Source organism: Falco peregrinus, chromosome 9, assembly GCF_023634155.1.
Source record: "Falco peregrinus isolate bFalPer1 chromosome 9, bFalPer1.pri, whole genome shotgun sequence".
NCBI classification, from domain to species: Eukaryota; Metazoa; Chordata; class Aves; order Falconiformes; family Falconidae; genus Falco; species Falco peregrinus.
The window spans coordinates 19,783,218-19,795,768 of NC_073729.1; the positions used below are offsets into that span (position 1 = coordinate 19,783,218).

Sequence of the window (12,551 nt, forward strand, 5' to 3'; positions counted from 1 at the left end):
TGTGGTGTGACTGTGCCAGCGGGTGCTGGGGGGGGGGGGGCACGTTTGGCACCGTCCCTGCGATGGCATCTCACCATCATGTGCTGGCTTCCTGCTGCCACCCATCCTGTGGTGGCTGAGCCAGGCTGATGGTATCGTGGGGCACGGGGGGGGCTGCGCTCGCCACAGCACCCACGGCTGTCATGTCCCTCCTGAGTGCTGGGGGGATGGGAGGTGGCCATGGGTGAGAGCGCTGGGGACGTGGGTTGGCACTGGGGACACTGGTAGTCGGTGTGGGGTGAGAGCACTGGGGATGTGCTGGTGCTGGGGACATGGTGGTGGCCACGGGGTGGGGACATGGGTCAGTGCCAGCAGAGGGACCCTCGGCCGGCGCTGGCGGTGCCGTGACCTCGTGGCTCTGTCCCGGCAAGAGGGTGTCAGTGGCCAGGTGCCGTTTCCTGCCGCTAATCACTGCTAATTGGCTTTGCACTGCCCGTGTCCAGGGAGCCCACGGGGGGGGGCGTGGGGGGCACGTCGGGGTGTAAGAGGATTTCCCTGCCTCCTTCTTAAGGCTTGGCCAGCGCAGGGTCCCGCTCCCTGCCTACCCGCCCGCCAGCCCACCCGGCCCCGGCCCCGGCCCCATGCCACGCACCCGGGGGGACAAGGGGACCCCCAAGGACACAGAGGCCCCGGACAAGGGGAAAGGGGGGCAGGCAAGTGAGAAAACCCCCAAACCCCCTGAGAATGGCGGCCCCCCCGGCACCAAGAGCCCTGGCTCTGAGTCCCGGCATGGTGGCCACGGGCAGAAGAACAGCAAGAAGGGCCCCGGGGACCCCCACGCTGCCGCCAACAAGACCTACTCGCCCTTCCTCAACACCGTCTTCGGCAAGGTGGGGGCAGCAGAGCAGGGCAGGGGGCGGGGGGCGCTGGCGATGGAGGGGGCACCGGGGCAGTGGGGACAGGAATGCTCCGGGACCCTGGGGATGGAGGGGACATGGAGGCACAGGGACAAGGTTGGGGATGCTCCAGGACACTGGGGATAGAGGGGACATGGGGGTGGTGTGGATGGGGACAGGGATGCTCTGGGAACCTGGGGATGGAGGGGACATGGGGCTCTGGGACCCTGGGGATGGAGGGGACACAGGGGCAGTGTGGATGGGGACAAGGACACTCTGGGACCCTGGGATGGAGGGGACATGGGGCATTTGGGTCAGGGGTAGGGATGCTCTGGGACCCTGGGGGATGGAGGGGACATGGGGGCACTGGGGACAGGGACACTCTGGAATCCTGAGGATGGAGGGGTTATGGGGCACTGGGGGACAGGGACACTCTGGGACGCCGGGGATGGAGGGGATACAGGGGCGCTGGGGACAGGGACACTCTGGGACCCTGGGGATGGAGGGGACACCCAGAGTGAAAGTCTGAGCCAGGGGAGCTGAGCTGCCAGACCTCTGCAAGGGACTCATGCTGCTCTCCCACCTCCGGCAGCACGCAGCACCCATGGGTGCTGGACAAATCCTGTCTGGAGCCTGGGGGTCCCAGGCTGGGGCAGCTCCAGGCTGGGCGGCAGGAGAGGGAACGTGGGGGCCAGGGCAGGGGACAGAGGCATGGGGCAGGGCAGGCTTTGCCTCCAATCCCTCTAATCCCTCCCGCTGGAGTTAATTTTGTCCCATGCTTAACAAAGCTGACACAGCGGTTTGCTGGGGGTGGGGGTGGGGGGGTGCTGAGCCAGGTCTGATTCTGTCCCCACCCTGTGTGCCCGGCCCAGGAGCGGGAGCTGTCACCGGAGGAGCTGGACGGTGAGCGGGTGGGAACAGGGGTGCTGGGGGGCTGGGGTGGGCCATAGGCACGGGAGGCATGTTCTTATGGAGGGATCTGCCATAGGGACACATGTGCCATGGAAGGATCTGTCATGGGGACATGTGCCACAGAGGGATCTGCCATGGGGACATGTGCCACAGAGGGATCTGCCATGGGGCGCAGTGCCATGGAGGGATCTGCCATGGGGACATATGACATGGGGGGGATCTGCCATTGGGCACAGTGCCAGGGGGACACATTGTCATGGAGTGATCTGCCAAGGAGACACATCATGGAGGGATGTGCCATGGGGTGCAGTGCCACAAGGACACGTGCCATGGAGAGTTTTGCTGTGGGGCGCAGTGCCGTGGGGACACTGTCCCGGAGGGCTCTGCCATAGGGCACAGTGCCACAGAGCCATGTACCACAGCATGGCACCCAGGGAGGGAGATGCCCCAGGGTGACGCAGTGCCTGGGGACCCCCACGCCTGATGGCATCCATGTGCCCACATGTCCCCACGTGTGTGGGCAGAGCTGCTGGACGCCTTCAAGGAGTTCGACACGGACCAGGACGGGTACATCAGCTACAAGGACCTGGGCACCTGCATGCGCACGCTGGGGTACATGCCCACCGAGATGGAGCTCATCGAGATCTCCCAGCACATCAAGATGAAGAGTGAGCGTGGGGCCGGCTGCCGTGGGGCTGGGGAGGGGTCCAGAGGGCCAGGGGCTGGGGTGGGGGGCGCTGAAGTTGTCCCTGTCCTGTGTGCAGTGGGCGGCCGCGTGGACTTTGAGGACTTTGTGCAGATGATGGGGCCAAAGTTGCGGGAGGAGACAGCCCACATGGTGGGCGTGAGGGAGCTCAAGATCGCCTTCCGTGAGGTATGGCCACCGCCACGGGGGACCACGGCCATGCAGGTGACTGCAGGCATGGAGGGGGCAATGACCCTGGAAAGACCACGGGGGTGACAGTGGCCATGGGGGTGACCAGAGAAAGACCATGGGGGATGGTGACCATGGGGGTACAGTGACCACAGGCATGGAGGGGAAAGCAACCATGGGAAGACCATGGGGAGACCATGACCATGGGGTGATAATGACCATGGGGTTGCGGTGACCACAGGAAGACCATGGGGTGATGGAGACCACGGGGGTGACTGCAAGCATGGAGGGGACAGCAACCATGGGAAGATCATGGCTGACGGTGACCATGGGGGTGATCACAGGCATGGAGGGGAGGGTGACTGTGGCTCTGGAGGGGGATGATGGGGGCCGGTGAGGAGGGTGACCACCCCCTGCGGGTGCCACAGTTCGATGTGAACGGGGACGGGGAGATCAGCAGCGCGGAGATGCGGGAGGCCATCGCAGCGCTGCTGGGGGAGCAGCTGAAGGCGCAGGAGGTGGATGAAATCCTGCAGGACGTGGACCTCAATGGGGACGGGCACGTGGACTTCGACGGTGAGGGGCCTCCCCTTCCCCACGGCAGGTGGCTGGGGGCTGCGGTGGGGGGATGAGCTCTGGGTCCCCTCACACCCTCCTCCCTCACCCCACAGAGTTCGTTATGATGCTGTCAACCCGGTAACGAAGCCTCAGGGCAGGAGGGGGGACACCCCCCCCCCCCCATCCCCCATCCCTGTCAGGCGCTCCCTGCCCACCCGCCAGCCCAACCTCTCTGCCAGCATTAGGCTTCAGAGTGAACAGCTGGAGCTGCGCCTGCATCGGGCAACAGGGCAGACACAACACCCTCACCCCCCCCAGGCCCAACAGCCCCCAGGGGTGGCAGCAGTACTGGGGGGGGTGTGGGATGGGCAGGGGACCCAATAAACCCCCTTGATCAGAGCTGGAGGAAGGTGTCTGCTGGTCTTTGGGAGAGGATGTGGGGTGGGACCGTCCCAGCCCCTGCCCACCCGGGGGGGGGGGGGGGGGGGGGGGGCAGCGCCTGGGGACGGGGAGTTACAGGCAGGGCCGGGGGTACAGGCAGGGCTCGGGGGGTACAGGCAGGGCTCGGGGTACAGGCAGGGCTCGGGGTACAGGCAGCTCGTGTTAACCCGCGCTCTGCCGTTGGCTGGATGAGCAGCCGCGCTGCAACCGGCCGGCCAGTCAGCATCCCAAACCGCTGGCCAAGGCACCAGCACTCTGCGATGTGTTGCTCTAACTGGCCAATCAGCGTGACAGAGGCCACAGCATCAACCAATCAGCAAGAGCGCTCTGCTGGCCAATAAACACACACCTACTGCGCCAGCTGGCCAATCAGCACGCGGGGGGCCCATGCAGACCGTGGGGGTACGGGGGGACACCCCACCCCCCCTGGATGCGCCCCCAGGGATCCCCAAGGCCCGGGGACAGGGTCACCCCCGGTGGGGTGGCGTCGTGGGAGGGCGAGGGGCTCCCCAAAAAATACGGGTCTGGGGGCGATGGCTCCACTGGGGCTCGAACCCAGGACCTTCTGCGTGTAAAGCAGACGTGATCACCACTACACCATGGAGCCGGCGACGGGGCGCCCCCGCCCGCCCATCCAGCCCGGGGCACGGGGGGACACGGGGGGACACGGGGAACAGGAGGGGACAGAGGGGGCACACGAGGGGATACGGAGGGGATACACGGGGGGACTGAGGAGGTACCGAGGGGGGACACGGAGGGTGTCCCTGTCCATGGAGTGTCCCCGCCCGTGGGGGGGTCCCGGGGGGGGCTAGGGGTGGCTCTGTGGCGCAAGGGAGAGCGCGTTGGACTTCTAACAGGGGCGGCCATTCAAAGGTTGTGGGTTCGAGTCCCACCAGAGTCGCTGCTTTTGCTGGGCGAGGGGCAACAAGACACGGGGACCCCCACGACAGACCCCTATGAGGCAGCACGGGTGGGGTGGGGGTGAAGCCCCCAAAAATGTGGGGTCACCTCTTGCAGTTAATGCCCGTGGGTGAGTGTGCCCATGCATTTGAGTCCCACTTCTGGCAGCCCCTGGCTCCGTTTTATTGGGGGGGGGGGGGGGGGGTGGGGCGCGGCGGGGAAGGAAGCGCCCCAGGGCCTCCCCGGGGTCTGAGGGGCAGGCGGGGGAGTTTGGGGGACACAGAGGGTCCCACCACCTACACCCAGCACGCACCCCAGGGCAGCAGGACGTGGGCGAGGGGGACAAGAAGCCGTGTTCCCCAGGTGGGGGGGGTGTCAGGGTGACACTTGGGGACCTCTGGGAACGGGGTGAGGGGGCGGGGCACGGGGATCTTGGGGGGCGGGGCATGGTGGCCCTCCATCGCAACTGGGTGCTCACGGTGGCATCGAGGAGGGGCACACGTCAAGAAGCCCATAGTGGGAAGACAGGGAGGAGGAAGGGTGGGGAACACGTGCCCCCGCCAGTGCCCCCCATACTACACCAGGAGCTGCCCGGGTAGCTCAGCCGGCAGAGCATCAGACTTTTAATCTGAGGGTCCAGGGTTCAAGTCCCTGTTCGGGCGCTACCTACTCCCATTTTTGGGGGTACAGCACCTCTGGGGGGAGTGGGTGCTCCCTCAACTCCCCCCACGCAACAAGAGGGCCCCTGGGATCAGCACCCAGCCCGACCCCCCCCACAGAGCAGCCACAGCCAAGCTGGGGCATTCACAGATTTTAATTTATTTTTTTTCTGGAGAGAGAGAAGGAAAAAAAAAAAAAAAAAAAAAAAAAAAGGCATCATACGCCCCCACTTTGCAGATTTGGGGGTGCACAGACCCCCGCTGCCTCCCCCCACAGCGCATCTCCCAGCCTCTGTAGTGTCTGGAGGTGCAGGGGCCTGCTGCGCCCTGGAGATGGGATGGGAGACACCCCCGCCCTGCTCCGCCAAAACCGGGGACCCCCCCTGCCCTAAACAACCTACAGGGAAGGCACCTTGCGGGGGAGCCCCATGTCTGGGGACGACCCCGGGATGGGGCACCCCCGGATGGGGGGGGCTGGGGGGCTGGCTGGGTGCCCGCTCCCCTGGGGTGCTGCGGGCAGGGGGGAAGGGAACCCCAGTTGCTCTCTACATATATATAATATACACCTATAGAACAGGCTGTGGGGTGGAGTGTGGCCCTCCCACCCCCCAGAGAGCACCCATATGCCTGGGGGTGTGGGGGATAAGGGGAAATGAAAAAAAAAAAAAAAAAAAAAAAGGGGGTGGGGTGGGGGAGGGGGGGCAAAGAGACCAAGGCCAGCCTCGGGCTCGCCCCACTGTGCCCACCGCCCGGGCAGAGCTGGCCCCTGCCCTCCCCGGGGGCCACACTGACTGCCCCCCCTGGGAGAGCTGTGCCCCCACCCCGGGGGGCTGCTCCCCCCAACCCCAGGGCACCATCTCCACTGCACCAGGGAGGGGGCCAGGACCAAGCGCGCCTGTATGGGATGAAGGGGATACCCTGCCCCCCCGCCCCCACCAGCCGGAGTGGACTGGGGGGGCCATGCCGGCTCCCGCCCCCTGCCCCGGCATCAAGGTCAGTTTGGATCGGCTAAGGCAACCCCGGCAGGCGAGCGCAGCCGGCGCTCCCGGCGACGCATGGGGACAGACGGGCAGTTAAGACAGACGGACAGACAGACAGACGGTGGGGGGCCTGCGGCAAGTGCCCCCGGCAGCCGGCTGGCCTTTGCCTTCCCCTCCCCGCCGCTCCTCCCCGCTGGCTCAGAAAATGTCCGGGCACAAGCTCCAGTCCTGCTTCTCTTTGCTCTCCCAGTAGCCACCCTTGTAGACGTGCGCCAGCTCCTGGGTGACCGGGTCCTTCTTGCGCTCAAACCACAGCGGCTTGTAGGGGTCGTGGGGGGGGCCTGGGGGACAGAGGGAGGGGGTGAGGGCCGTGGGGGGGCAGGCAGGGAGCAGGGTGGGGGCCACTGGCCCCTTTCTTACCATCCTCGGTGGCCCTGGCAGCCTCGGCCTCACGCCTCTTGCGGGAGATGCGCTGCTTCTCCTCCAGCCGCTGCTTCTCGGCATTGGCCTCGTCCCAGCGGCCGTTCTCCATCAGGCGCTGGTCGGGGCGCCAGCGGCTGTCGGTGGGTGCCGTGCCGCTCTCCGGGGCATTAAGCGTCAGTGCCAGCTCCGAGAAGTAGTACATGTTCTCCGCGTACTTCCTACACCAGGGAAAGGAAGAGACCTCAGCCCTCTGCCAGCGGGCTTCACACCCAGCCCCTTACCGGGGGCTGGAGCTGGCCTTCCAGCTCTTGGGACACCTCAGCCCATGTCCCTAACTCACGGGAGCGGGTTCCTCTTCCACAGCAGCACCCGGCTGTCCTCGGCTTCATGGGCCCTCTGCCGCCCCTCGGCTCCGTTTTCCCCAGCACCCAGCATCACCTTGTAGCAGTCCATCTTCTCATCCCAGGTGCCCAGCAGGACAAAATGAACCTTCCCCGTGGGGTCTGTCACCTCCCCAGTGACCTGCCGGGACAGGGGACAGCCTGAATCAAGCCATGTGGGAGTTACAAGCATGCCAGCCCATCTCACGCCTCCCCGTGCCCCTACCTTCCTCGCCACATCCCGTGAGAAGTAGCTGTAAGGAACGAACTTGAGGTTGCACTTGTCACCCGTCTTGTGATTGACGATCTCTATTTCACCCGACTGTGGAGGGGAGGGGATGCTCAGAGCCAGCCCCTAGCCCCTTCCCCACTGACAGGGGAAACCAAGGCACGGGGGATCCACGCCTCTGGGCACAAACGTGTCCCAGGGAGCCCCATCGCTGGGGTTTCATCCCACCTGGTCTATCCAGAGCTTGCCCACGATGATGTTGTGCACGGTGGTGGTGACTTTTTTCCATGTGTAGTGGTTGCCAGAAGAGTGGAAGATGCAGTGGATGGTACCTGCGGAGGAAGGCTGTGTTGGGAACGGTCCCTGGGAGCCTGCCCGGTCCATGGAGACTCTGGTGGTCCCCAAACCAGACACACTCCCTCCTCAAGCGTCTCCTGGCACGGCAGGTGTGCCCAGGGCTGCAGTGCTCACCCAGAGGCATGATGGAGAGGTATTTGCCCCGAAATTTGCTGGTGATTTTGATTTCCTGGCGAAGCGTCCAACCGTGCTTGGAGTCAGCATGGTGGGCAGCAGCTGGCGGGTGGTGGCTCACCTGGCCAGGAGAGGGGACAGGTCAGTGCCAGCCACTCCCAGCAGACCGGTGGGCCCGGAGGAGCAGGGCTGGTGGTACCTGCTCGCAGAGGGAGCGGTAGCCATTCTCCTCCAGGCGATCCAGCTCAAAGGTCTCCCCAAGGAGGGGGTTGAAGGGTTTGCTGGTGCGGAAGACGGTGGTGGAGTAGGATGAGACGGTAAAGGCGGCCACATAGCACAGTTGCTCCAGCGAGCTCTCACACTTGGCTGCCCGGTCGAGCAGCTCGTGGTACTCCAGATCCTCTGTCAGGCGCTGGAGCATAGACAGGGGCTCGTTGAAGTTCACCTGGAAAGCAGCAAGAGGTAAGAGGGAGTGGTCCTGGGGTGCCCTGCGCCCACCTGCCAGCACCACCAGCTGCATCACCACTCACAGGCATAGGGATCTTGGACAACTCCTTCCCGATGCAGTTTTTCATGATGCTCCAGAGGTTGAGGCTGTAGTTGGGTTTGTAGGGGATGCGGGTTCTCTTCTCCTTCTTGGTGTCCTCTACCTGGTGCTTGTACTGGGGGCGAGACAAGGGCTCCTGCAACACCACTGTGACCTCCCCACCCCTCCGAGGGAACCGGGGCACCCCCAGCCCAGCCCTGCCTTGCAGCCACTCCCCCTACCAGCCACGTTCCTCCAAGAGCCAGCACATAACGCCGGCAGAAAGCCCTCATCCTACCTGCTCGTCCAGGCTGATGTCACTGCTGGTGCCGCTGATGTTGCTGCCGGTGCGCCTGGCGGGGAGGAGAGGGGCAGAATCAGTCCTGAGCAGGGTGCAGGCAGCGGGAGGGCAGCTCCACGCCCCAGCACTCACTTGTGGCCCATGCTCTCTGGCATGGTGATGATCTCTGGGGCATCAAAGAACTCGTTGTCATCATCCTCATCACTCAAGTCTCCTTTCGCAGGACAGCATGGATCTGGGGAGCAGGGGACAGGGCAGCTGAGGCAGCGAGTTCAAGGTTCCTCCCAGTTTCCCCTGGAGGGTCCCCCGACACCAGCAGCCAGGTGCACTGAGGGATGGCAGACAAGGCTTAGGAGGAGCAGGGGCACAGCGAGATGGTTATATGTGCAGCAGGGCAGCAAGCTGCCAGCTGTAGGTGCCACAGCACCTCGGCTGTGTGGCAGAGACCAGACAGACCTATCACTTGGGGTCAGCAACATGAAGGAAGCTGAAGCTGGCTCAGGAAAAAGCCTGGAAGCAGCTGGGGGTTTCTGTGGGCACAGTGCTGCCAGCTTCCCCCATCCCTGTCCCACACCATGCCACGCTGCTGCAGCTCACTGCCCCTCAACCGGTCCCCCAGCACGTGGCGCAGGGGCGCCCGGGAGCCGGGTGGTACCTTTGGCAGAGCCACCGGTGCCAGATGCACCAGCAGGCAGGACGGTGGCACCACGGAAGGCCCTCTCCAGGTGGTTGTGCTGCTTGGCCAGCTGCTCCAGTGTCTCCTCCAGTCGGATACGCTGGTCCCGTTCATGCTGCAGCGATTTCTGCCACTTCTTGCTGTGGGTCTGGGCCAGCATCAAAAAATCCCGGCAGGCCTAGGGGGGAGACGGTGCCCCATCAGCGCACGGTCTGAGTACAGGGGTCAACCCCCCCGTGGAACCCCCCCTGCCCTGGACCATGGGGTGGGGTGTAGACTCACGTTGATCATGGCATTGGAGGTGATGCGGAAGAGGGTGGCTCGCTCGTTCACCTGCTTAATCTTCTCAGTGCTCTCGGCTGGCAGCCGGAGGGTCTCCAGCTCGCTAAGGGAGCGCTGCAGGGCCGTGCCGTGCTTGGCGATCAGGTCATTGCAGGTACTCAGATCCTCCACCTTGCTGGACAGGGTGCGCAGTGTACTCTGCAGCTCCGTCTTGTCCGTCTGTGACACCGACTCGTCGCCGGAGTCATCTGCCAGCAGAAAGGGATGTTAGCATGGCCCTGTGGGGCCTCTCTCCTCCCAGGAGATGGGGAAGCCACGTGCCGGGAATCACAGGAGCACCTGCCTGCTGAGCCACACCAGGCTCTGACCGCAGGGCTGCCAGGACAGGCACAGAAGGAGGTCCCCTCATTCCCTGAGGGCTGGGAGCCGCATGTGGGGCACTCCTGGCCACCACCACAGCATCCTGGACAGCGATGCCGGGGCAGGGAGTGGCAGCTCGGAGCAGATGGCCGTTCTCCTGGCACACAAGCAGTCCCGCTAGCAGGGAAGCGTGTGCCAGGCTGCTGGCGGCGCCTCAAGCTGGAGTGGGGCAGCAGGGAAGCCAGCTTCATGCTGGCAGGACGGCACTGCTGAGCTCACACGTGGATGGACACAGCCAGCCCTTCCAAATCCTGCTTGGGGAGTGGCTGCCAGCACCCCAGGCCACAGGCTGTGACGCTGTCACCACACAGTGCTCCAACGAGCACAGGAGAGGGACGGGGAAAAGCAGGCTGTGTTTCTAGGGGGCAGAGGGGGCTTGAGAACAGGGCTGTGTGCTGCAGAGGGAACCCACACGGGTATCGCAGGGGGCTGACACGTGCTGCTTGGCTCTGAGGGAACACACGCCGGCTCACGGGGGGGTGTGCGAAGGAGCGCAGGCCATACCTGACTCCTCCAGCATCTTGACAGCTTTGGCCTTGGCCAGCTCCAGCGCAGTGACCCAGCGCTGCCGCTCCACCTCCGAGCTGGCCTTCAGGTGGTAGGTCTGGGCCCCGCCATTGGAGATGATGAAGTTGCAGGAGTCCTCCACGGTGATGTTGGCCGTGGCCAGGTTGATGGTGCCGCGGCAGGTGTGCCGCATCTCCGCCTTGGAGCTGCGTGGGGAGGCAGGGGGGGGGCACACTGAGGGGGCCGGGGGAAGGAAGCGCCCCATGGCCTGGCCCCGGTGGGGGCCGAGCCCTGGGGGGGGGGCACAGAGAGGGCCTGGCATTCCCCGCCCCGCAGGCAGGGCTATTAATAGGGTGCCGGCTCCAGCCTGCGGTGGTTTTGCCAGCGCCGGAACGGGGCCAAGGCTGGCAATGCCACTTTGGGGGGCAACGGGGAGGGGTCCGCAGGCCCTCGGCAGGGACAGAGGGCTCAGCGCCCCCCCAGGAGCGGGCTCGGGGGCCACCACACTGCCCCAGTCCCCGGCCCAGGCAGAGGGTGAAGTCCCCGCAGAGCGAGGCCGTGCCAGCTCGGCACACCCCTTCCACGTCACCGCCACCGGGCCGGGGCCGGGCCTGCCGGAGGGGACCGGCTGCTGGGACACCCCGAGCACGGGCCGGGGGCAGCGCCCCGCCCCGCCAGGCGGTAACCGGAGCTGGCAGCTACTCGCTGGCTCCGCTTCCCCCATGAATAACGGCGGGGCCGGGGAAGGCCAGCCCCCCCCCCGCAGCCAGGCTCGCGTGTCCCCTAGGGGTAGCACAACGTTGAGGGCTCCGGTAACGCCGCCGCCCGCCCAATCCCCGCTCCCACCGGCAGCAGGGCCGGGGGGTGGTGGCGGGGGGTGTGTGGTGTGGCGCGGCCCCGGTGGCAGCTCGGGGGGACACACCGAGCCCCAGCGGACAGGGGGAGGGCAGGCAGGGCACGCCCCGGCAACAGTCACAGGTCCAGCGGCCGCTCCACGGGGCAGGGGAGTGACAGCCCTGCCCCGCACCGGGGGGCACCGGGGCCGCATTGGCCCGGGGATGACACCCCTCCCCCCAGACATCCCCCACCGGCCCCCGGGGCTCCGCGGCGGGGACAGCGGGCCGGGCCCAAGGTCACGGGGGAAGGAGGAGGCGTGGGGCGGCGGGGCGGGACGGGGGCGGCGGGGCCAGGCCCTCGGTGCGTACCGGTAATAGCTGAGGAGGCCGTTGCTGAGCACGAACCAGCGGCGCTGGTAGCCCTTGATGTAGTTGGTCCACTTGAAGAGCCAGCCCTCGCGGGCCGAACCGGCCCCAGCGCCGCCCGCCCCGGCGCCACCGCCGCCACCGCCGCCGCCGCCCCCTGCCGCCGCCGCCGCCGCTGCCGCCGGGCCCGCCCCCGGGCCCGCCCCGCCGCCCGCCGCCGCCGGTGAGGGCAAGGCAGGGGCCGTGCCAGGCCCCACTGGCAGTGCCATGGGGCCGGGCAGCGCCGCCGGGCCGGGACCCGCGGCCGCCGCGCGCAGCTCCGCCATCGCCGCCACCGCCGCCACCACCGCCCCGCCCCACGCCGCTCAGCCGTCACCCGCCCCGCCCCCGGCCGCGCCCCATTGGCGGCGGCGGCCCCGGCGCGCACCGCCCCGACCGGCGTATTGGTGCCACCGCCCGCGCGGGGCGGTACCTGCACTTCTATTGGCTATTGGTGCGCTTGCGCCGGACGCCGTGAGCCCCACCTTCTCACTGGTCGCTTCGCCCGTCTGTCTCCGCGGCGCGCCAATCAGCGGAGGCGAGAGGAGCCGCGAGTCACTGACGTCAGGGCGCGCTCGCTGGGCGGGGCCACGTAACGGAGCTGTGACTCATCTCGCTATCGATTGGCCGCGGGGGCGGGGCCTCCCCATACGCGCGCCGCCATTGCCCCTGCGCTACCCTCCCGGTGGCGGTGACCTCTGACCTTTGACCGGGGGGCACCGCTGGGCCTGGGCTAGGTCCGGAGCACCGGCCGGCAGGTCCGGCCCTCCTCCGCCCTTCAGAAACTGGCCTTTACCGGGGGATACGGGGGTGATGCCTGTTAGGGCCCCCTGGGGCGGGGACAGGGCTGTGCTCAACCTCGGGCACCCCTGGGTGCAGCGCGGGAGGGGCCCATG

The 12,551-nt window shown here is 66.6% G+C and overlaps 2 protein-coding genes and 3 non-coding genes across 5 annotated transcripts; 3 read left to right on the forward strand and 2 right to left on the reverse strand.

Moving 5' to 3' along the window:
* Nucleotides 1–167: 167 nt before the first annotated feature.
* On the forward strand, nucleotides 168–3,603 carry CABP4 (calcium binding protein 4). Its single transcript, XM_005243374.3, has 7 exons — nucleotides 168–223; nucleotides 551–869; nucleotides 1,748–1,778; nucleotides 2,312–2,455; nucleotides 2,552–2,661; nucleotides 3,090–3,237; nucleotides 3,333–3,603. Exons 1-7 carry the CDS (start codon nucleotides 183–185, stop codon nucleotides 3,359–3,361), a joined length of 822 nt encoding a protein of 273 aa, XP_005243431.2. The 5' UTR covers nucleotides 168–182; the 3' UTR covers nucleotides 3,362–3,603.
* A 591-nt stretch (nucleotides 3,604–4,194) lies between these two features.
* On the reverse strand, nucleotides 4,195–4,267 carry TRNAV-UAC (transfer RNA valine (anticodon UAC)). Its single transcript has one exon. It is a non-coding gene; the product is annotated as a tRNA-Val (tRNA).
* Nucleotides 4,268–4,476: 209 nt separating this feature from the next.
* Nucleotides 4,477–4,561, forward strand: TRNAR-UCU (transfer RNA arginine (anticodon UCU)). The gene is given in 2 exon segments: nucleotides 4,477–4,513; nucleotides 4,526–4,561. It is a non-coding gene; the product is annotated as a tRNA-Arg (tRNA).
* Nucleotides 4,562–5,149: 588 nt separating this feature from the next.
* On the forward strand, nucleotides 5,150–5,222 carry TRNAK-UUU (transfer RNA lysine (anticodon UUU)). The gene has a single exon. It is a non-coding gene; the product is annotated as a tRNA-Lys (tRNA).
* Nucleotides 5,223–5,378: 156 nt separating this feature from the next.
* On the reverse strand, nucleotides 5,379–11,959 carry OSBP (oxysterol binding protein). The gene is made up of 14 exons (XM_055814555.1): nucleotides 11,620–11,959; nucleotides 10,412–10,620; nucleotides 9,488–9,735; nucleotides 9,185–9,383; nucleotides 8,662–8,764; nucleotides 8,527–8,581; nucleotides 8,233–8,364; nucleotides 7,902–8,147; nucleotides 7,703–7,823; nucleotides 7,460–7,563; nucleotides 7,229–7,324; nucleotides 6,963–7,144; nucleotides 6,620–6,840; nucleotides 5,379–6,540 (listed from the first exon to the last, which is right to left on the reverse strand). Exons 1-14 carry the CDS (start codon nucleotides 11,940–11,942, stop codon nucleotides 6,398–6,400), a joined length of 2,382 nt encoding a protein of 793 aa, XP_055670530.1. The 5' UTR covers nucleotides 11,943–11,959; the 3' UTR covers nucleotides 5,379–6,397.
* Nucleotides 11,960–12,551: the final 592 nt, after the last annotated feature.

What these genes read in the sequence shown, in the direction of transcription:
- CABP4 (XM_005243374.3), top strand. Translation starts at nt 183, where the DNA reads ATGTCCCTCCTGAGTGCTGGGGGGATGGGAGGTGGCCATGG. An exon ending in GTCACCGGAGGAGCTGGACG is followed by an intron (nt 1,779 to 2,311) that starts GTGAGCGGGTGG and finishes GTGTGTGGGCAG; the next exon opens with AGCTGCTGGACGCCTTCAAG. An exon ending in CCAGCACATCAAGATGAAGA is followed by an intron (nt 2,456 to 2,551) that starts GTGAGCGTGGGG and finishes TCCTGTGTGCAG; the next exon opens with TGGGCGGCCGCGTGGACTTT.
- OSBP (XM_055814555.1), bottom strand. Translation starts at nt 11,942, where the DNA reads ATGGCGGAGCTGCGCGCGGCGGCCGCGGGTCCCGGCCCGGCGGCGCTG. An exon ending in GGCCTCCTCAGCTATTACCG is followed by an intron (nt 10,621 to 11,619) that starts GTACGCACCGAG and finishes CTCCCCACGCAG; the next exon opens with CTCCAAGGCGGAGATGCGGC. An exon ending in CCTCTCCATCATGCCTCTGG is followed by an intron (nt 7,564 to 7,702) that starts GTGAGCACTGCA and finishes CTTCCTCCGCAG; the next exon opens with GTACCATCCACTGCATCTTC.